Raw genomic sequence first — 24,084 nt, 5'->3', positions numbered from 1 at the left:
TGGAAAAAGATGACCTCCAGAGGGGATTAGGGGGATACCCTGTTAAGATTTGGGTAAACGTTACAAGAAAGGAAGTACCCCAGACTGTTACATTTGATGCTTGCCAGGTAATAGCCTGTGGAAGTTTAAGTACTCAACGACAACTGAGTAATGAAAATAAATATCTCTGTCCTGAACCGGGTATAAATAAGGGATTCCCCTGTAACAGATGGAATAATGTATGGTGGACAACTGCCCATCGAGGTTGGACATATATACCTGGAATATTTGATGCTCCATGGGCACATACATTGAAAGATCGAATAAGCATGTTTAAAGGGACTGCACAACCAAACTGTCAATCCTTACAATGTAACCCAGTGACAATAACAATTAACAAGGCTGATAATCTTGTTAATACTACCTTTGGCCTTGGGATAGACATGCGTGGGAAAGATCCAACAGCAAGATTCCGGATAGCTGTATGGGATATACTCCCGGATGACACCCAGAAGGTTCAGGATGAGGAAAAACTTAGTGAGGGGGTGAAAAATCTTCCTAAAAACCCCAAAATTGTGACAGTTAAAGAGATAAAAGATCTTAGACAAACATTTGAAAGTGAAACAGGATATGGAGATGTTAATGCCTGGGTAGAATGGATTAAGTATACTGTCCAGAGTCTCAACCATAGCAATTGCTACGCTTGTGCATCTGGACAGCCTATAGCTCAGGTGGTGCCCTTTTCTCTGGGATGGACCAAGGATCCCCAGGGGATGCAATGCATAATTGCCCTGTACCAGGAGAAAACCGCATGGGGAAATGAAACCTGCAAATCTCTCTCTCTTGTTCCCTCCAATGTCTGATACAGATGTCCAGATCCCTCCTGCATTCTCCACAGCCATAGGTAACCATACAGCCTGCCTCTCACGGCAGGGTGTGAAGGCTACCAGGCCGATAGGGAACTTTTCCCTATGCAGTGAGGCTTTGAATGTTACGAAAGATTTGTCAGGAAACTATTCCAGATTAGAAATCCCCAGAGCGGATCTCTGGTGGTACTCCTGGGGGAAGGCCTTATGGTCCACTCTCCCATCCAATTGGGCAGGCACTTGTGCACTTGTTCAATTAGTTATACCATTCACCCTGGCATTTGAAAAAGGAATTTCCAAAAATCCTGGAAGAAATAAAAGAAGCTTAGGAATATCATTTGATGATTCAATCTATATAGATTCAATTGGAGTGCCTACGGGTGTCCCTGATGAATTTAAGGCAAGAAATCAAATTGTTGCGGGATTTGAGTCACTGTTTTGGTGGGTAACGATTAACAAAAATGTAGATTGGATTAACTATATCTATTATAACCAACAGCGATTTATAAACTATACAAAAAGTGCCATCAAGGGAATTGCAGAACAATTAGATGCCACAAGTAGAATGGCCTGGGAAAATAGGATTGCTCTAGATATGATGTTAGCAGAAAAAGGAGGTGTATGTGTAATGTTGGGTACTCGCTGTTGCACCTTTATCCCCAATAACACAGCTCCAGATGGCACAATAACAAAGGCACTGCAAGGACTTACCACCCTTGCTGACGAATTGGCAGAGAATTCAGGAATAGATACCTCTATCACTGGATGGTTGGACTCCTGGTTTGGTAAATGGAAAGGGGCAATTATATCAATATTTACTTCTTTGATTACAGTAGCAAGAGCCTTCGTAGCCATCGGGTGCTGTGTTATCCCCTGTGTGAGAGGACTGGTACAGCGATTAATTGAGACAGCACTATTAAAACAAACACCCAATGAACCACCACCGTACTTGGATAAAATAATGGTATTAGGGGAGATGGGGAATGAAGAAAATGAAGCAGAGGAGGAGATGTATACGATAATGCTTTAAAGAACAACAACAAATTTTTTTTTGCAGAAATAACCAATGAATAAAGAAGAAAAGGGGGGAATTGTGAGAATTGAATGTTGTTTCTGCATCAGAACAAAATAAGAATTTTGTTAACTTCATGGTCTTTACCGTTTGGGGTTTTTGTTTTATAGTTCATTTCAGGGGCCTTACTACTTTATTAGAGTTCTATAAGTTAAAGTACTTTGTATGTATATATGTATAGCCAACATTGAGAATATATGTCACACATTGCAACAATATTCTGCCAATTTAAAAGGACAAATTACTACATGATACGGGGAATGCCTGGAGAAGATCGGACATCTCCCCTCCCATCCGTACTCTTTGTTTAACAGATAATCCAAGCAAATCACCTTATCAATAGGACAAGAAGAGCACTGAACACCAGATAACGATCCAATTAAATCCTCTGATAAGATTGGGAACCTGGAGTACCCAGTAAGTGGGGAATCGGGGGAGAAGGGGGAGGTAAGGGAGAGAAAAAGGGTATAAAAGTTGTCATGCTGTGTCCATAGGTGCGCTCCTGCTTGCGGGACGCCCGCCATTGCAATCGCGAATAAAATCCGCATTTATCAGAGATACAGTCCTGGCAAAATTATTCGGCTATTTCCAACAGGGCCCCGAACTCATTCTAACTAGAGGTTTTAATACATGAAAGAATGTCATGATTAGTGTTATAATACTAGTCTCAGCTCATTTTTCCATGTTGACTCACTCCTTAATATACACTAGCTTCAGGACTTCCCATGGTCTTTCATTCCTGTCAAAAGTTTTGATACTCACAGGATGTTCCTTATAATTAAGAACTATTTTGAAATTGTATTTTAAACACACAGATGTAATAACCAACAAAAGGAAAAAAAGACAACACAAAAACATTTTGTGTCAGGACAGAGTAAAGGCTATGAATTTGCTCACAGATTTAAAGTCTATTGGCAGACAGTAAGTTATTGCAATTTGTATGCTCTTTAGCCATTTGAGCTATATCTTCTCCTACTCATTTTAACCTTGCTGTTTCTGGTTGTGTTACTCACTCTAAAATAAGCTCCAAGTTGGCCCACCCTACTAGCTTCAAAGAGCTCTTAAATTAATTTCATTGTTAACTCTGTAAATCGTTTGCATTTCCACTTCAGGTAGAAGATAACATCTGCAGACCATTAACACTCGTTACAGAAGTTTTGCATTTCTTTTTAAACTGAAAAAAAAAAAAAAACCATTGATTATATTTAGTTTCCCCCGTAACTCTTGCATTCTAATTACTTACTTGCCACACTTTCAACATATTGTGCATTACTTTTATATTACCTTTCTTTGCCATTTTGTTTCCAAAATTACCATTCTGCCCTTTTCTCATTTCTTGGTGATATCTGGCACTCACCTAGGAATTTAATTCAAGTACACACTTAAGCTGATACAAACAACCATATAGAAAAATGGGTATGAAACCAATAAGGTTTAATGCCAATCGTTTGTATCTGTTCAAGCACAGCAGATCCTCTCACCACCTCACAGCCCATCACAAAAAAAGTAGCTTACAAGTTTATCTTGCCTGAATTCCATTCTGCCTTACTTCTCCACTGGTTCTACTTAAATACATCCCAAATTTTATACCTGCAACTTTGTTAATATATAAACAATGTTAAAATCCTCTGGAGATCTCTTACTCTGTGCTACATCAAGAATTATTACCTTTAGATGATTTTTTTGTAGTTGTAGGAGTTATTGGCAAGAGAAGTTTACTTTTTTTTAGGGGATCAATTAAATACAGTCTAGGAGAAGAAGTAGGAATATATAAATTCTTGTACATGCCAAGTTCTCCAAAACCATTACTTGGGCATGACATATTAGAACAGTTGAATGTAGAGATTAAATTCAGTAGAGAAAATTGGAGCTAAGTGTCAAGCAAGAGCAATTGACTGAAAATTTTTGAAAAAGTTTGGCTTTAACATAAACTGGGAAAAGCAATGTTGGTACCCCCAGAAGTTACGTAAATCCTAAGTCAGGTATACACAGGATTGCAGGCATCAGGAAAGCCTGGCAGAGCCAAAAATGCAGCCCAATAAAAGTTAAGTTAAAGATGGGAGCCAGCCCAACCAGGGTAAAGCAATGCCCTTTGAGCATACAAGATTGTAGGAGGATAAAAGAAATAATAAATAACTTTTTGAATTTTGGATTATTAATTGGATAGGAATTCAAATAGCAACTTACCAGGATGGAATTACTGTATCAATGAATATACTAACTGAGGCAGATGAGAAAGAAATAGACCCTGTAGTCTGGGTCAAAGAAGGGAATAGAGGGGGGTTAAGAATAACCCCTTTGAAAGTAAAATTACAAGAAAAATATCAGATTATAAGACAAAGGCAATATCCAATTCCATTTGAGGGACGTATTGGCCTTAAATCTGTAATATAGGGATTACTAAGGGACGGGTTGTTGGAACCATGTATGTCACCCTTCAATACCCCCATTTTACCAGTCAGTAAACCTGATGGTTCCTACTGATTAGTTCAAGACTTGAGAAAAATTAATGAAATAATACAAAAAAGGCATCCAGTGGTTCCAAACCCATATACCTTGATGAGTAAAATCCCAAATGAAAACAGGTGGTTTAGTGTTATAGATTTAAAGGATGCCTTTTGGTCTATTCCACTGGATCATGAAAGTAGAGATATATTTGCCTTTGAATGGGAAGATCCTGAAAGTGGGCGGAAACAGCAGTATCGATGGACAGTCCTACCCCAGGGCTTCACAGAATCACCAAATTTGTTTGGGCAAATTTTGGAACAAATATTGGAACAGTTTCAGCCACCAGAAGGAGTGTTACTCCTTCAGTATGTAGATGATCTCTTATTGTCAGGGCCAGAAGAAGCAGAAGTTAGAAGAGCCACAAACGAGTTGCTAAACTTTCTAGGGAAACAAGGACTGAGAGTGTCAAAGGATAAACTACAGTATGTAGAAAAGGAAGTTAGGTATTTGGGACACCTAGTCTCTGAGGGAAAGCGCAGAATAACCCCAGAGAGAATTCAAGGAATTATCGAGCTACCCTTGCCTGGAACAAAGAGGGAATTGAGGAAATTCCTAGGAGTAGTAGGATATTGTAGACTCTGGATAGAGTCATATGCTCAGAAAACCAGAGGATTATATCTTAAATTATTAGATGGAGAGCCCAACATCCTTGAGTGGACTGTTGAGGAAAAAGAATTAATAAAAGAGCTAAAACAAAGCTTAATTACTGCTCCAGTCTTAGCTCTTCCCGCCTTAAATAAACCCTTCCAACTCTTTGTCACTGTAGATAAAGGGGCAGCCTTGGGAGTGCTAACTCAGGAATGGGGAAATAAACGCCAACCGGTGGCCTACCTATCTAAGCTGCTGGATCCAGTGTCTCGGGGATGGCCAGAGTGTATCCAAGCTGTAGCAGCAACTGCCCTCCTGGTAGAGGAGAGCAGAAAACTGACCTTTGGGAGACAACTAGTGGTTACGACCCCACATCAGGTGAAGACCATTTTAACTCAGAAAGCTGGGAGGTGGTTAACTGACTCTAGAATTCTGAAGTATGAAATAATATTAATGGAGAAAAATGATTTAGTATTTGTTACTAAATCTTGCCTAAATCCAGCCACCTTCTTGTGGAAAGGGGAAGAAAAAGAAGAAAATATAGAGCATAATTGTCTGGATTTAATTGAGTATCAGACAAAGGTAAGACCTGACCTGCAAGATACCCCTCTTGGTGAGGGAGAGCTTTTGTTCATTGATGGGTCTTCAAGGGTGGTGCATGGCAAAAGATACAATGGGTATGCTGTAGTGCAGGGGGCAGAAGGAGAAGTAAAAGAGATGAGCCAGCTGCCTAATAATTGGTCAGCTCAGACATGTGAATTGTATGCCTTAAATCGAGCCCTTCACCTCCTTAAAGGAGAAGAGGGAACTATATTCACAGACTCAAGATACGCATATGGAGTGGTACATACCTTTGGGAAAATCTGGGAGGAACGAGGATTAATCAATAGTAAAGGAAAGGAATTAGTTCATGAGGCACTGATCAGACAAATTCTGGAAGATTTACTGTTACCCACTGAAGTTGCAGTAGTGCATATAAAAGGACATCAAAAGGGGAATTCGATTATTGCTCGTGGAAACCGAATAGCAGATAAAACAGCCCGTGAGGCTGCTTTACACTCAAAAATTATCATGAACCATCTCGTGCCTGAGGTGCCTCCTCCTTCCCCAGGACAGGTATTCAGTGAAAAAGAAAAGGACACTTTTAGGAATTTGGGGGCCATAGAATCTGAAGGGAGATGGATCCTCCCAGATGGGAGAGAATTGTTAAACAAGGCAGTAACAAGGGAAATTTTAAATATCTTGCATCAAGGAAGTCACTGGGGAGTACAAGCTATGTGTGATGCTGTACTGAGGAAATATGTATGTGCAGGGATATATACACTGGCTAAACAAGTCTGTAGAGGGTGTGCAATATGCCAGAGGGTAAATAACAAGGTCATTCGTAGTCAACCTGCAGGGGGAAGGGAGCCGGGGATTCAACCTTTTCAAAGTATTCAAGTAGACTTTATGGAGCTCCCTAAAGTGGGAAGAGTCAAATACTTACTGGTTTTAGTAGATCACTTAACTGGGTGGGTGGAAGCATTTCCATCAACATCTGCCACCGCAAATATAGTAACCAAGGTAATTTTGGAACAAATAATCCCTAGATATGGGGTGGTAGAGCACATCGATTCAGATCAAGGTAGTCATTTTACATCACAAGTTTTACAGAAACTAATGCACACTCTAGAGATTAAGTGGGAGTTTCATACCCCCTGGCATCCTCCATCATCAGGGAAGGTGGAACGGATGAATCAGACCATAAAGACACCTAACTAAGTTAGTCTTGGAGACTCGATTGCCTTGGACCAAATGTTTGCCCTTGGCACTTCTCCGAATAAGGACAGCACCAAGAAAAGATGTGGGGGTTTCTCCATATGAAATGTTGTTCGGATTGCCATATCTGGGAAAGAAAAATGAGATACCACAATTTGAAACTAAAGATGCATTTCTTAAAAACTATATACTTGGGTTATCCTCCTCCTTATCAGCTCTCAGAATCCAAGGACTATTAGCACAAACCCCGCCTCTGGAATTTCCAGTTCATCCATTTCAAGGAGGGGACTGGGTCCTGATCCAGACGTGGAAGGAGTCAAAACTACAGCCTGACTGGGAAGGACCATTCCAAGTACTTCTAACGACTGAAACAGCTGTGAGGACGGCTGAGAAGGGATGGACTCACTACACTCGGGTAAAAGCATCTACTAGCCCTGAGGCATGGGAAGCAGTTGTCACAGAAGAACCTTTAAAGATAAAAATTAGGAAAAGGAAATTGTGAAGTCATTTAAACTAATCTTTAACTTGCCTTCAAATAAGTAAAATTGTTATATGTAAGTGAAAGCTGGGGGAGGGGGGTAATATAGCTTATATAGAATTAATGCCTAAAAAGAATTTCACTGTTGTGGTAATTATTAGAAAAACCTAAGGTTTGGCAACAATGCTGGGGAGGGACCAACTTATTGTTTTGATCTTGATAACAATTTATTTCAGGGAAAGCTTTAGTCAAGTGATGGCTTGGAAAAAGATGACCTCCAGGGGGGATTAGGGGGATACCCTGTTAAGATTTGGGTAAACGTTACAAGAAAGGAAGTACCCCAGACTGTTACATTTGATGCTTGCCAGGTAATAGCCTGTGGAAGTTTAAGTACTCAACGACAACTGAGTAATGAAAATAAATATCTCTGTCCTGAACCGGGTATAAATAAGGGATTCCCCTGTAACAGATGGAATAATGTATGGTGGACAACTGTCCATCGAGGTTGGACATATATACCTGGAATATTTGATGCTCCATGGGCACATACATTGAAAGATCGAATAAGCATGTTTAAAGGGACTGCACAACCAAACTGTCAATCCTTACAATGTAACCCAGTGACAATAACAATTAACAAGGCTGATAATCTTGTTAATACTACCTTTGGCCTTGGGATAGACATGCGTGGGAAAGATCCAACAGCGAGATTCCGGATAGCTGTATGGGATATACTCCCGGATGACACCCAGAAGGTTCAGGATGAGGAAAAACTTAGTGAGGGGGTGAAAAATCTTCCTAAAAACCCCAAAATTGTGACAGTTAAAGAGATAAAAGATCTTAGACAAACATTTGAAAGTGAAACAGGATATGGAGATGTTAATGCCTGGGTAGAATGGATTAAGTATACTGTCCAGAGTCTCAACCATAGCAATTGCTACGCTTGTGCATCTGGACGGCCTATAGCTCAGGTGGTGCCCTTTTCTCTGGGATGGACCAAGGATCCCCAGGGGATGCAATGCATAATTGCCCTGTACCAGGAGAAAACCGCATGGGGAAATGAAACCTGCAAATCTCTCTCTCTTGTTCCCTCCAATGTCTGATACAGATGTCCAGATCCCTCCTGCATTCTCCACAGCCATAGGTAACCATACAGCCTGCCTCTCACGGCAGGGTGTGAAGGCTACCAGGCCGATAGGGAACTTTTCCCTATGCAGTGAGGCTTTGAATGTTACGAAAGATTTGTCAGGAAACTATTCCAGATTAGAAATCCCCAGAGCGGATCTCTGGTGGTACTCCTGGGGGAAAGCCTTATGGTCCACTCTCCCATCCAATTGGGCAGGCACTTGTGCACTTGTTCAATTAGTTATACCATTCACCCTGGCATTTGAAAAAGGAATTTCCAAAAATCCTGGAAGAAATAAAAGAAGCTTAGGAATATCATTTGATGATTCAATCTATATAGATTCAATTGGAGTGCCTAGGGGTGTCCCTGATGAATTTAAGGCAAGAAATCAAATTGTTGCAGGATTTGAGTCACTGTTTTGGTGGGTAACGATTAACAAAAATGTAGATTGGATTAACTATATCTATTATAACCAACAGCGATTTATAAACTATACAAAAAGTGCCATCAAGGGAATTGCAGAACAATTAGATGCCACAAGTAGAATGGCCTGGGAAAATAGGATTGCTCTAGATATGATGTTAGCAGAAAAAGGAGGTGTATGTGTAATGTTGGGTACTCGCTGTTGCACCTTTATCCCCAATAACACAGCTCCAGATGGCACAATAACAAAGGCACTGCAAGGACTTACCACCCTTGCTGACGAATTGGCAGAGAATTCAGGAATAGATACCTCTATCACTGGATGGTTGGACTCCTGGTTTGGTAAATGGAAAGGGGCAATTATATCAATATTTACTTCTTTGATTACAGTAGCAAGAGCCTTAGTAGCCATCGGGTGCTGTGTTATCCCCTGTGTGAGAGGACTGGTACAGCGATTAATTGAGACAGCACTATTAAAACAAACACCCAATGAACCACCACCGTACTTGGATAAAATAATGGTATTAGGGGAGATGGGGAATGAAGAAAATGAAGCAGAGGAGGAGATGTATACGATAATGCTTTAAAGAACAACAACAAATTTTTTTTTGCAGAAATCAACAATGTATAAAGAAGAAAAGGGGGGAATTGTGAGAATTGAATGTTGTTTCTGCATCAGAACAAAATAAGAATTTTGTTAACTTCATGGTCTTTACCGTTTGGGGTTTTTGTTTTATAGTTCATTTCAGGGGCCTTACTACTTTATTAGAGTTCTATAAGTTAAAGTAATATGTATGTATATATGTATAGCCAACATTGAGAATATATGTCACACATTGCAACAGTATTCTGCCAATTTAAAAGGACAATTCACTACATGATACGGGGAATGCCTGGAGAAGATCGGACATCTCCCCTCCCCTCCGTACTCTTTGTTTAACAGGAATTCCAAGCAAATCACCTTATCAATAGGACAAGAAGAGCACTGAACACCAGATAACGATCCAATTAAATCCTCTGATAAGATTGTGAACCTGGAGTACCCAGCAAGTGGGGAAACGGGGGAGAAGGGGGAGGTAAGGGAGAGAAAAAGGGTATAAAAGTTGTCATGCTGTGTCCATAGGTGCGCTCCTGCTTGCGGGACGCCCGCCATTGCAATCGCGAATAAAATCTGCTTTTATCAGAGATACCGTCCTGGCAAAATTATTCGGATATTTCCAACAGGGCCCCGAACTCATTCTAACTAGAGGTTTTAATACATGAAAGAATGTCATGATTAGTGTTATAATACTAGTCTCAGCTCATTTTTCCATGTTGTCTCACTCCTTAATATACACTAGCTTCAGAACTTCCCCTGGTCTTTCATTCCTGTCAAAAGTTTTGCTACTCACAGGATGTTCCTTATAATTAAGAACTATTTTGAAATAGTATTTTAAACACACAGATGTAATAACCAACAAAAGGAAAAAAAGACAAAACAAAAACATTTTGTGTCAGAACAGAGTAAAGGCTATGAATTTGCTCACAGATTTACAGTCTATTTGCAGACAGTAAGTTATTGCCATTTGTATGCTCTTTAGCCATTTGAGCTCTATCTTCTCCTACTCATTTTAACCTTGCTGTTTCCTTGTTGTGTTACTCACTCTAAATCAAGCTCCAAGTTGGCCCACCCTACTAGCTTCAAAGAGCTCTTAAATTAGTCTCATTGTTAACTCTGTAAATCGTTTGCATTTCCACTTCAGGTAGAAGATAACATATGCAGCCCATTAACACTCGTTACAGAAGTTTTGCATTTCTTTTTAAACTGAAAAAAAAAAAAAAACCATAGAATATATTTAGTTTCCCCCGTAACTCTTGCATTCTAATTACTTACTTAGCACACTATCACCATATTGTGCATTACTTTTATATTACCTTTTTTTGCAATTTTGTTTTCAAAATTACCATTCTGCCCTTTTCTCATTTCTTGGAGATGCTTGGCACTCTCCTAGGAATTTAATTCAAGTACACATTAAAGCTGATCCAAACACCCATATAGAAAAATGGGTATGAAACCAATAAGGTTTACTGCCAATCGTTTGTATCTTTTCAAGCACAGCAGATCCTCTCACCACCTCACAGCCCATCACAAAACAAGTAGCTTACAAGTTTATCTTGCCTGAATTCCATTCTGCCTTACTGCTCCACTGGTTCTACTTACATACATCCCAAATTTTATACCTGCAACTTTGTTAATATATACACTATGTTAAAAGCCTCTGGAGATCTTTCATATCTCCTTTGTATCTTTTCTTTTGTATTATCACTTCCACCATCAGCACTGTCTCTGCTCTTTTCCACAGCAAAGCACTATGAGAAACCAACTCCATATAGCAGGTATAAGACTGTAGAAGTTATTACCCTGGATAACTTCAGAACGATCTAGACAGTGAGTATCAGAGGGAGAATTCAAAGAAAGAAATGCAATGAAGCCCTCATATACTGCAACTGTATTAACTAAACACAACAGTTCCAGCACTCAAATCTGCTTAAATCACGGTATGCTCAGACAATGCAATAACTCAAAACAGCAGGACCTGGAGCACTCGGAGGATTTCTCCCATTGTGGCATTTTCACTCTGATGGCCAGCTGAAATCCATTCAACTTAAAGCAGCAGAAAATCCACCACATATCTAAGGACAGTTAACTGGTCAACTGCATTCCTACACCTCTTTTTTGTCTGAAATTACCTGCGTATTACTTCTAACTATTTTCTACTTTGGCCTGGTGAATTATAGAGCTTTCTATCATGAGAAGCCTTCCCAAGGAATGAGGAGCTATGTTATCCTGTGCTTTATGATCACCAGCTCACTACCTCCTCTGCTGAGGCTTTTCTCAAACAGCCAGCAACACCATGGTATATGAATATTTCTTGCTTCTACAGTGAAAAGCCTTGTAGTCAAGTACAGATTTATTAGAAATCAAAACAAATCATTAACCAGGAGATTGGTTCAGAGTGCTTTCTCATTCTGCCCCTGGAATGCAGCCTGACTGCTACTTTTGTGATGACAAACAGAGAGAGAGAATCTTTTGCTGAACAACTAGGGAAATACCCAAGAGTTGAATGAATTCGGTCCGGGCTTTCAGAATTATTTTGCTAATCCAGTTTTATCTAATGTAAATGCTGATACATCTTAGCTATAGCTGTCTGCTTACCCTACTGATAGACTAAATTATGATCTCTCATACCTGACTGCTGCACTTCCAGTTGCATGGCAGTGTAAATGTCATCAGAGCCTAGGAAGGTGCTTGGCTCAGGGTACATGTGGAGCACCTGCATGAAGATACAGATTCATTCCTCCTTGCAGGTTCAGCAGACCCAGATACTTCACAAAAGGCACACAGGGTTCCTACCCTAGCCATATCTTCAAGTAATGTACATTTAATTGTAAGTAAGCTTCTGAATCAAAGGTGACTTGGATGCCTGTAGATGCACGCCAATATTTTTTAGATACTAGTGCTATAAACATTACTGATATTTTTGACTTCAAAGTTTTATTTTCATGCAGTATTAGGTATTGAAAACTAAACATGAAGTTCAGGTATTTGTTTTTCCCTGTATTATCTGTTTTCTTTTTCTCTGTATTCCCTGTTTTCTTTATCACTGAATGCATATTTGTTTCTACTTTTGTCTTCCTGTTTCCTTGAGTGTCTGAAAACTTTCTCAAGCTTGAACATCCATTTTAAAGTGTTAGAATTACGATCAATCTCTTTTGTTTTTCTCTGCCCCCCTATGATTTTCCAAAAGTTGCAAGAGTACTGCAGAGATAAGAAAAAAGACTTTGACAAAATACCCTCTGAGTATAATTCACTTATTCAATGAAAACGTGTGCAGTTTTGGACTATGTAATTTGAGGCTGAAATAAATGAAAATAATATTTTTTCACCAGATATTTTAAATCAATATCACCTGGAAGTTATTTACATAATAAAAGCTATTCTACAATTCTTCAGAACATTATGTTCTCCTTTTTGAGTGAGTTTCTAATGCTATAATGGAACTATATCCTTCTACAAGGCATAATCAGAAACAAATATTCAGAAGTCACCCTCAAATTCTTCATTTTAATCTAGACTTTTTTTAAAAAAAGAAATCCCAGCAAAAGGAACAAAAGAGTCACAAAAAAATCAATTTGAAAAGAAAAACATAAATATGTATGCATGGTTACCAAAGGGAGCACAGACCTCCCTTGGAACTCTCCCTTGGAGCTGTTACATTTCATGTACTTCAAAGTTTGTCACTGCATTCTATTTAAATCCTTAATTTCCAAAGGATGTCCACTCCTAAGTGAATTATCTTGTATTCCAGTCCCTTCCTAAAGGGAGTGAAATACTACAGTAGAAGTCTGTATGGGGCTGCTGAATCACGGCCTGAACCTCTGATTGATCACCTGAGGTGAGCAATGAGTCAGCCACAGGAGCACAGGTGAAGGCAATTCACCTGTGCTGCAGGAAGGGGTGGAGCCTGGCTCCACCTCTCCTAGACCCATTTAAGAGCTGACTGCCAGTGGGGAAGGATCTCTCTGGAGATCTGCTTCATTGGAATTCATCTCGTGAGCTCAGGACAGGGTGAGTGACTTTCTCTCATCTTTCTCTCATTACTCCAATGTAAGTTACCTTAGCCAAGCTCCTGGACAGACACGGACACACCCCCACCCCCCCCCCCATCTTTATATCCATTGATTATACGAAATCCCAGTTTATCAAAGCACTACAGATATTCGAGTGAGTACTACTACATCAGAAGCTATCAGTATAGGCAAAATGCCTGTGTATAATTCTAGGGCACGAGAGTCAGTACTTGGAGCAGATTGGCTTTCACTGCTTTTTGTAAGGAGTTATCCCCTACAAAGATGCAAGTTACATTGCAGCTGGTATCTTCTGTGTGAAGAGAGGAAATTTTACAGACCTGACCATGAAAATACAACACCTGTTCAATTGGTACAATCTGCCAAGTACAATTGGCAGATATTCAAGAAATAAATCAATTGGATTGTGTTGATTTAAATCAAAGTACAGGAAGTAAATCATTGTAACACTGGAAGTAAAAGCTATTCAGGTTACAAATCCCAGTGATTTAGCTTTCTAGGAAGGAATTACATGAATCAAGGTGTATTATGAGAAAAGCATACCAGACTGAGGATAACAATGAGTTAATCTGAAGGGTCTTTAATGAGGAGGCTAAACAGTCTGTATGATAAATTGTTGCTCCAACATAAGAGGGAATGAGCTAGAAACAGCACAAATAAATCCAGGAGGAGTTCAATGTGTACAGTGTTCTTAATACTCAAAAAAGAACACTCCTTGTATGCTTTAAAATCTTTTGTAACCTGTGAAATACTTTTTCATCTGAAAGATGGCTATCTATACATGCAGTTGTTTTTTTTTTTTTGCTGAAGGCACACAGGTAGATGGGAGCCTTACTTTTTGTCACTCTTCATATATGGATGGCATATGGTGGCAGCATTATTTATTCATAATTCTGGGTACATAATTTGAATTCTGAGCTTGCGAAGTTGTATATCAACAAGCTGCTCTGGCCAATCTCAGGCCAGCAAAATCCCTACTGATTGCAGTTGTATCCATTTAAAAAAAAAGCTATGATGGATCATCAGGACAGGAGTGCTTATTCCATGCTCCTGTCTACATCCATTGCTCCTCCCATTCACTGAAAGACTTTCATTTAACTGAGGTAGATTTTTAGACAACAAAGAGCAGTAGAAATTATGTTGTATGCACACCTGTATATGCTAACAGCAAAAACAATTAGCATCAGTTGATAAGTTACTGTTTCTCATTTGACTGTAAACCTCTCTCCATCTACCTCACAGAATAATAATATCTCTACAATTTGTCTAAATCAAATTAAGCGAACCAATAAGTTGATTGATACATTTTGAGAGGAGATAGGACCTGATTACACACTCTGGTCTTCATAACAAGATGTGATTGCAATCGAGTTATCGCTGGGTCATCAATGCCATAGAGCAACACCAGTGAGGTGTTCTAGGAGGAGGTTCTAGAGGGACTCGAAGGCTTGACTGAAGATCTGGGGCCATGGTAATTCCCAGCAGACAAGTGTATTGTGTAACTCTAGCTGGCAGCACATTAAAAACAAGCATCTTACTTCCACCTGGAGCTGATTCAGCTCAAAGCATTTCTAAAGTCTTTCACAGAATGAGAGGATACCAAAACCCTTTTACCAGCGTACATCATTTTAGACGAAGAAGGTGACCTCAAGTGAAAAGAACAAGGGAAGATGTGTTTATTTCCTGAAGATAAGAACTAACACACAGCAATCATAAGTGAGATGGATAAATTGATATAAATAATGTAAATGCTTGCATGAAGTCAAACATTCACTACTATACCTAAAGGGGGAAAAAAAAAAGATCCCTTTTTTGTACATACTCCTGTTAATGAATATTAAAATATTTAGATGTTGAATTCTTATTCCCCCCCATAAGGCATTATAAAGCAATATATATGCAAAATATGAGAACAGAAATAGATTTGCCTACACATCAGCATTTCAAACATTCATTAACGCCAGGACAAACAAAACACTGTGTTCTGGTTCTCTTTACATCATTTGTCATTTGAATACGCAGGGTATAATGAGGCAGAACCTTAATGTTTGCAGGGGAGAAAAGTTGGTTTTTATCCTTCATTTACAACAAACATTAAACAAAGCCCATATGAGGGTTAGAAAGTAAGTACCCTGGCAGAAAGCTCAAGGCCTGGATAATCAGGACATTGATCCCGAGGACACAGCTGTCTCTAAGAAGTTACTTTCTGCATAGAGACACCAACACATTGTGGTGCTCTCGTGGCTGCTCTTAAACCATCTCCTTACTCTATTGTTTGTACAGCTTGGCTTCAGATCAAGATGCTGGGGAGGCCTATTGTTCCTTGAGGACTAATCTGCAGGGATTTGTGTAAATACTTCAGAGCCAGAAAAACTTCATTTCTTGTGCCAGAACTTTACAACATTACACAGGCATTCTGTTCTTCTACTACAACCACAAGTGTATAGACTGAGGCCAGAGGTGATCACCGATCAGTGATCAATTTAGTCAGCATAGCTTTGGAATGTGCAGAGTTAATATTCAGATGTGGACAGTACAGCAAAGACAAGATACATTTCACACAGAGCTACCCCTTGATGCCACAAACAATTTCGTTTTGCACATGTTCAAGTACCAGCTTTTGCTAAGTGCTTTTCCTAGAATCCAGGGGGCTTGATCCCTTCAAGTGCATAGCTACAATAATTGGTAACTAGATATAAATACTAATTATAACTCTGAGAAATTGAGTACAAGAAGACATGGAGCTGCTGGAGAGCATCCAGTGACAGGGATTCTTTGGATCACTTCTGAGAGAACTGGGACTGTTCAACCTGCAGAAGGCTCAGGAGAGGATCTTAGTGTCTGTAAATACCTGAAGGGAAGGTGTAAAGAGCTAGATTCTTTCCAGCGGTTCCCAGTGTCAGGACCAAAGGCAATGGGAACAAACTGGAGCAGAGCAGGTTCCTTGTGAACCTGGCAGCACTGCTGTGTTGTGCAGGTGATGAAGCACTGATGCAGCTTGCCCAGATAGGCCATGAGTTCTCCTTCTTGGAGATCTTTAAAAGTCACCTGGATGTTGTTCTGAGCATTCAGCACAGCACCAGTAACTAAGGTTATTTCAATCTGTATAAGAAAAATAGATGAAGTATGTTTATGAAGAGTGAAATTAACTAGACATTTCATTTCTCAAGTGTCATAAGTATATTGAATAATGGCAGGTGGAAAAATTTAATACAATGTATACTCAATTTCAAGTCACTGTTTATAAACAAGTTTCTGATAAGATGGAATTGGTGATAAAGTATACTGGAAACACTGACTCTAACCTTAGATGTATACTTTGTGAGAACAAGCACCTGCTAAATAATCCATTTACTGCTGTCCTCATACAAAGTAGTTCCCAGAAGATTTCTTTACAATGAAGTACTCTTTTGGAAAGAGATGACATTTTCCTTTTTTTGCATGCAGTAGAATAAACTACATCAGGAAAAAATAACAAAAAAATGAGGCCGTTTTATTCCAAGAGAACAATACTAGGATTAAGTTTCTGACTGCAAAAGCAACCAACTGAAGAGAACTGTCTGTAGAGTATTATGGTAATTCACAGCAATTTAGTTTTAGAATATGTAATTAAATCACCTTTTCTCACTTTTCAGAGGTACATGAAGTACTTTGTGAGGTTCTTTGCTTATTGCATTCCTTTATTGTGTTGTAAGAGTGAAATTTTTAATGCTGCTTCTTGATATCAGGAAAATTTAGAACAGAATAATTAGCCCTATAAAAATTTCAGGTCAGTAATAAATGCATCGGAAAAATCTCATTTTTCCTTCTCTTCCATTACCAAGATCTTGAGTAGCATTTAAACGTTTCTGCAGCTTCCTCTATTTTCCGCATTTTATCTATTTAAGAAACAGAGTCTTCATTGATGTCTGAATGCCATCTGAAAGGTTCAGCAACTTATTACCAAGTTAGAAGTGCCATGAGGCACTCCCCCTCAGAAGGTGCCAGGCAGATGTATATGAATCTGGAAGTTGAGCCTACATATCTATTGCTTTTGATTTGTAACCTTTTCTGCCTACTTGTAAATAGTTAACAAGGTAAGGGGCACCAAAAGAAATTATGTCTTTCTAAGATTTTCACTGTTCCCTAACTGCCAGCAGCAGATGGTATTTAACTGAGGACAGTGTAATTTTTAATTTGCAGGAAAGGCCATATAACAGTATAGTCATCAAAACAACCAGTTTCCCCTAAGAACCATATGAAGTAACAGTCCTGTATCGATAAAATGTGCAGCTCCAGTGGTAGCAAAGGTGATATTCCTACATGTCAGGGAAGATTCATGAGTATAAGGGGCAGCTGTGTTTGGTTGGTGCACTACCATTTTCCTAGGGGGTTTAGACAGGGTAGTAAAATTCTGTCTTTGGAACTTTTTTTTTTTTTAAAACTTATGACAACTTCTACACAGGCCCATGAGCTCAGAGGCCAGCCATGAGTATTTCTTTCTTGTACACTCCCTGGAAAGAACAAAAGCCTTTAAATTAACCTGCCTCCATCTCATCTGTGATAAGACTCTGGGGAAACTCCAGTCCCCAAGCATACTTGGCAGATCAAACCCAGCTAGGTACCACACATTGAATGATTTCTATTATTTCCACACAAACAGAACTTCAAAGAATTCCAAGGACCTGAGATTTCACCACCACCACTACCCTTCTCCCCCATCACTGGCATCAGTCTTTAACTCCTGTGGAAAAAAAAAGTCAACGTGTGCTCCCCAGAGCAACCTGAGTTCTGCTTTGGGATTACCCTTTCAGGGATTGCAGCATAGAAAGCTGACAACATCACTTACCTTCACCAGCAATTACAGAATACAGAATCACAGACATTAAGCCACCTGCTACTGAAAAGCAAACAAAACCACAACCCTTTCTTATTCCAGTCATTTTCAAAGATTTGCTGGAAGAAGTCTACATTTCCTAACATATCATCTTTCCTCTAGTACTACTACCTCTACACCAGGCTCCACATATAAAACACACCTTATGCTCGCGTATGGCTTGGTGAAATCTGAATTGCCTTTTGGATAGATATTCCCCCGTCTGATTCCTTTTGCCCTTCCAGCACTTCTGACTTTGAGTATTTATTATTACAATTTGGAACACATCTGCCTTAGTCCCTCAATCCACATATCCCCAAAGGCCACTTTCACTGACAAATTCAGTTCTAATGACATTTTATGTACTCTTTGAATGCTGAATTGCACCAGTTAGAATTCATGAACACTCTGTTGGCAGAGTGTTAGCCCATCTCTTTATGGCCAGAAAATGCTTGCATTATTTAAAAAAAAAAAAAGCATAAAAACCTGCCCACTAGTACTTATCTTTCCCCAGAAAAAAACAATCTTTGCTGGCAAAGTCAGTACAATATTCCAATTGATTTCTACACTGATTCCCTTGTGTTGGGAGTGGCTAGGGGACACTTTTCCCATTAAGGGTACCTACTGCCAGGACAGAACTAAAGAGGGAAGAGGTGGGCCAAGAAAGAATGCAGGAAAAGGAGGCCTTTGCAGTCAGATGCACAGGTGACTCAGCCCCGTAAATATCTGAATACTATATTTCTAGTTGAAACAGTTCCCAAAGTATTTTTTTTTTTTTTTTTCAGGATATGGGCTACACACAAACACTGAGGCAGAGCTGTCTGGATGTAGGCATGTAAGCTCTGGAGAAGTATGTGGGTGTGGAAGCCACCCCTACAGCAGCACTCCTCAGGCAACTCTCATTGGAAAGGGCTCATTTGCACCCAATGGCCCCTGCTCACAGAAGTCACAACAACCAGAAATAGACTGTAGTTAGAGCAGAAAATAAAAATGCCAACATCTGATTAGCATAACAAGGCCACTGAAATATTCACGGCTAATTAGTACAGATTCTAGATGGCAGTAAGAACACTGTCAAGCAGCCAAAGAAAAAGAATCCTAGTTAGAAAAAAGGAAAAAACAAGATTATTTTAAAACTCTGCAACATGATTTGCAAAGACTTGTAAGATTTGTATTAATGTGAAAAGGGGGGAAATGAAGGTACATGTTATTTCCTCTGGAAGCTTCAAAAAATTTCATTCTCTTTCTCTGTATCTCTTTCTCAGATGAATGAGGCCTTGCATGGATAAGAATCAGACCCCTGGTTGTCCTTTTGCTGTGCAGCATCTCAGTACCCCTCCTGCTGACTCTGGTAATATACACCACTTAGTGGCAACTGGACACAACACCAAGTGAATGGTCCATTCAGCTGCCTTTATAATGGTATGGTTTTGTCAGAAATCTGTAGCTGCTTAAATATGCAAATTGAAAGCCTGTTTTAATAAAAGCAATCTCCTATTCCAGCCATTTAAGGCCACAACTACTAAGACTCACATGCCATAATTAGAATGTGCTCTCTAGGAACTTCAAATATAACAGTCTGGGTCAAACAAAGGGCAAGTTTGTGGTCTGCTTGGGATAAGGCTCAACATGAGCTTGTTTATGCCAGGCTGCAGAATGAATAGAGTGCAATAAGACAAAACAACAATGGTGCTGTTTTCACTTGGCTAGAACCTGACAATACAGTTCTTGAAGAACTTGGGATGGTGGAGCTGACAATATAGCTCACCTCAATAAATCCTATTGTATTAAATAGATGACTCAGGACTCCTTCCAGGGAGCTATATCATATCTTTCTAACCCCCAAGAAAAGGCAGTAGAGTACTTAGAGTACTATCCACCTATATCCATATGTATGCACACTCCCATATATACATATCTACGCTCTTATGCTTGTGGAAGCTTTCCTCCTCTCAGCCCTCCTCCTGGCTCATCACTCCAGCTATCTGTCAAATGCCACTTCTACACCACTTATTTAAATATGTGAACTATGTTTTGTATGTAAATATATTTAGATTCTGTAGTCCTAAGTATTCTAGCTCTTTGTCAATTGCTCTTCTACTTTTACATACACAGAAACTCATGTTTAAAAGTTGTTTCCTCACTACCTTTAACATTCAGAACAGCTTCTAGCCCTTACTAGGTACTTATTAACATGTGATAGGTAGTCACAACATGCTAACCAGTAAATACATCATGCTTAGGGGATACTTTTTCTTCCTTTCATATGTATAATTAAAGGTAATAAAAATCAAACTCCATAACATTTTGGGAAAAAAAAAAAGAGGGAAAAAAGTATGAGCATGACATTTTCAACTGAGACAAATATTTTAAAAAGACATACAAGGAACACCAACACTATCTGGATAGAGCAAGTTCTCAGTGACACAACACTATTTTTCAACACAGTCACCAGCACCAGTAATGTACTTTTGCCAGTAATGAAAAAGTCTGTATGCCATGCTGGTAAACATCTGGACCAGTGGAGGTGATCCAGTGTCACTTTTGCCACTGCAGAAAAGTACTACCCACCACCTCACTGCTCACATCCCGTTTGGTCTCCATAAACATTTAGCAAGCATCAGTGAATGTCAGTGGGTGCCGATTCCCCTCCCCCCGATGGAGGAATTCAATGTCACACCTTCACTTCACCCACACTTCCATGTCAGATGCCATTTTGTCATACTGCCCCTCAGCTGCCATCTATCACACAGCAACACAAAATAGAATACTGATGGGAAGGCTCAGCCTCTACTGCCATACCATCGACATCTGCTGCTGACAACATGGGCTAATAGAATAAAACAGGAGGCATTACTTTCAGAGTAGCCCTCATAGTTCATCTGAGGTTGGAGAATGAAAGATTTCCCACATGAGGCAGGAAAAATTAATTACCGATGAAGAAAGAAGAGAAATGTGTTGGGGGTAAGAAAAAAAAAAGAAGGTGTGGGCTCTGATTTGTGCAGGAGCAAGAATTGGTCACTAGGACAACTACAGTTTTGTTATACTTCACATAAACCTTTGAAAAACATCAATTGTTGCTGAAATATTTTTTTTACTGGTGTGTCATTAAAGTATTAGGAGAAAAACCAAGTCTGGGCAGAAACACTGGAACTACTTCCTTTGTTTTCTCACAGATTAATTTGCCATGCTAAATTTTAGAAGAAAGTAGAGTAAGAGGTGAATATATTAAAACAACAGGTTTTAAAAGCCCCATACTCTGTTGCATTTATTCTTGAAATATTGCAGCTGAATTTCTGATAGCAGTAGAAGATAACAGGTATAAATAGATATTAATATATTTCTAAAAGGAAATAACTATAAAAAAAAGGAAATTAAAAAAATCTTCCTTCAAGGAGGGAGAAGTGTACCAAAAACAGGAACATTTCTAGGAAAAAATTTTGTAATAGCAAGCCAAAAATGACATTGACTGGATAAAGACACTTCTGCCAATCACAAAAAATATCTAGGTTAGTAAAAACACTGGGCACAGAGGGACTGCTTATTTTTTTGCAAGTTTGTAAGGAATGACTTGAAAATTAGCATAGAAGCATCTGATATTTTAACACTTCTGAGACTGCCTCCTTTTCTTACAAAATGTGAGCAAAGCCCTGCTCACACAACTGGCCAGCACAGAAAACAGCCTTTTGTATAGGAAACCAAGAGGGTCACAAAGGTGGGCACTGTGCTCCTCACTAAAGATCTGACAGGTCAGGAAGGCTGCAATAGTCAGTAGGGCTCGGTAGATCACTGTGGATGCTGGCAGGGTGCCTCACACCTTGCTGAAAGCCTCTGCAATTCCCCAGAGCTCCAGCTGGATGGTGAATCAAGAACAGGACTAATTGCTGCTAAGGATGAACATGACAGAAATGTCTACATAACAGTGTTTTTAACTTCCTTTTAACTTCCTGTATTTTCCCCCCAATAGAGGAGATATTAAAAAAAGATGTTTTGTACCTCACTGAAAGTTCAAACTCCACATCAGATCTTCAGCTGTTTTCTGTTCCATTAGGGTTATTAAAATCATCTCAACACTTCAGAAGTTAAGATGATTTACAGAATACATGTTTAAGTTCAGCAGAGAAAAGAAGCTGCTTTTTCTTTGTGAGCCTTATATATTTGATTCTAAAAAAAGGCAGCATGTCCTGCTCAAATATTCCCTGTTGCAATGCCAGATGGGAATCTGGCACTGGAAGCTGGAGCTGGCAGTAGGCAGAAGCCCTGATTTGTAGTGTGAAAGTCTAAATAATACTCCCAAATAACTGTCAATCACTGATGGAGATGGAATCATTTCAGCAAAATGAAGTCTAAGTAGCACATCTGAATAAGTTTTTGTGGCAGCATAATCTGCAGATTTCAGCTGTGATTACAATATAAGACTATTAAAGACTAAAAAGTACAGAGAATAAAGCTCAGAATAAATCAGAATCATAAAGCCACTGTCAGCAAGAGGAGAGAAAAAGTTCACAATAGAAACTGGTGAGAGCTGCATGCTGCTGAATTTGTTTCAGCAGTCGATGAGAGTTTGGTCTGGCTGAGAAGTTGAACACCTAACTGGTTGTTTCTAGGCAGATGCTGGAATTCTTCATAAAGTTAATGCAAGATGGGACATCAGTGTTTCTGACAATCTAACTGAACAGAAAAACAACTTTCATCTTTGTTTCTCCAACATTCAACATTTAGACATTGCCACAAAAACACCTGGGGTACTACTGAGGCTGTGACTGTTTGGTGTTTTTATGTAGGACAAACATAAGACCTACTCCTCACTTCTTCCTCTAAACACTACTATATTTTCAATATTAGGTTAGACACTAAAAATACTGAAAATATTTGGTTTATAAATAGAGCACAATCAATTTGTTGGACTCCTTTCTCTGTCATTACAGACAAAAGATTATTTTCACCTCAGCAACTACTTTGAGGGACAAGACCCAACTTATCCTGGACTGCCTCTTATGAATCAGACAGCCATACACAGCATATTGATTTTTACTTACAGTGTGGAAGGCACAAGTTCTTTCAAGTCCACTCCTAAAATAAACCTTTTGAGACCTCAGCTGTCTCTTGCCTCCCACTCAATGGGGTCTGAGTCAATGACAGTGACTTCTGTGCAGTTTATATGATGAGAACAAAAAAAGTCAGTACTTGCTGCACAGGCCCTGAGAAACATAAGATAGAAGGTAGAATAGAAAAAGCAGTGGTCTAGATTAAAACCCTGATGGATAGAAATGCAGCAATGATGTTTGCACAGATGTCTCCCAGAGGAGCTTGTCTCTGGTTTCTTACTGTTAAGGGTGTGATGAATGACAAGGAAGGAACACAGACTGTGCTTTAGATTCAGCAAGGAGAGGATACAAACTTGCTTTAAAATTAAAGCAAAACCTAAAAATGTGCTTTCCTCAGCAAAAAAGGATAACTAAATTAAACCTCCCACTGAGAACAGCTCTAAATAGAGGGAAGGGAACTGTAAACAAAGTAGGCTCTTGCAATTATATTCACATCTGATGGCTATTGTTGAATCTCCAAAGATTTCTAAGAAAATAGACAGAAACAGATTCTGTTACAGACAAAGGCAGCTGGAAGATAATGCAGCACAATTTGACAGTTTAAACTGCTTTGCTGGGTTTCTTAATGAGCCATGGTCACTAACCATATGAAGTTATATGCAAAGCAAAAAGCAAGTAACTCGAAGAGAACTCCTTGTTATAACTCACAGCAATCTATAAAAATTGTGTGAATTTAACAGTCGAGATTCAGGGA

At 39.3% G+C, this 24,084-nt stretch overlaps 2 protein-coding genes across 2 annotated transcripts; both read left to right on the top strand.

Moving 5' to 3' along the window:
- The first annotated feature begins 422 nt into the window (after positions 1–422).
- Positions 423–1,875, top strand: LOC146545046 (endogenous retrovirus group FC1 Env polyprotein-like). Its single transcript, XM_085218441.1, is given in 2 exon segments — positions 423–811; positions 813–1,875. Coding segments are annotated over 2 exon segments (1,452 nt in total).
- Positions 1,876–7,818: 5,943 nt separating this feature from the next.
- LOC146545045 (endogenous retrovirus group FC1 Env polyprotein-like) lies at positions 7,819–9,983 on the top strand. Its single transcript, XM_085217731.1, is given in 2 exon segments — positions 7,819–8,321; positions 8,323–9,983. Coding segments are annotated over 2 exon segments (1,566 nt in total). The 3' UTR covers positions 9,386–9,983.
- The last annotated feature ends 14,101 nt before the right edge of the window (positions 9,984–24,084 follow it).

The sequence above is a fragment of the Meleagris gallopavo genome, chromosome 2 (assembly GCF_905368555.1).
Source record: "Meleagris gallopavo chromosome 2, MGAL_WU_HG_1.1, whole genome shotgun sequence".
Lineage (NCBI taxonomy): Eukaryota > Metazoa > Chordata > Aves > Galliformes > Phasianidae > Meleagris > Meleagris gallopavo.
This window is presented reverse-complemented; position numbering and strand designations above follow the sequence as displayed.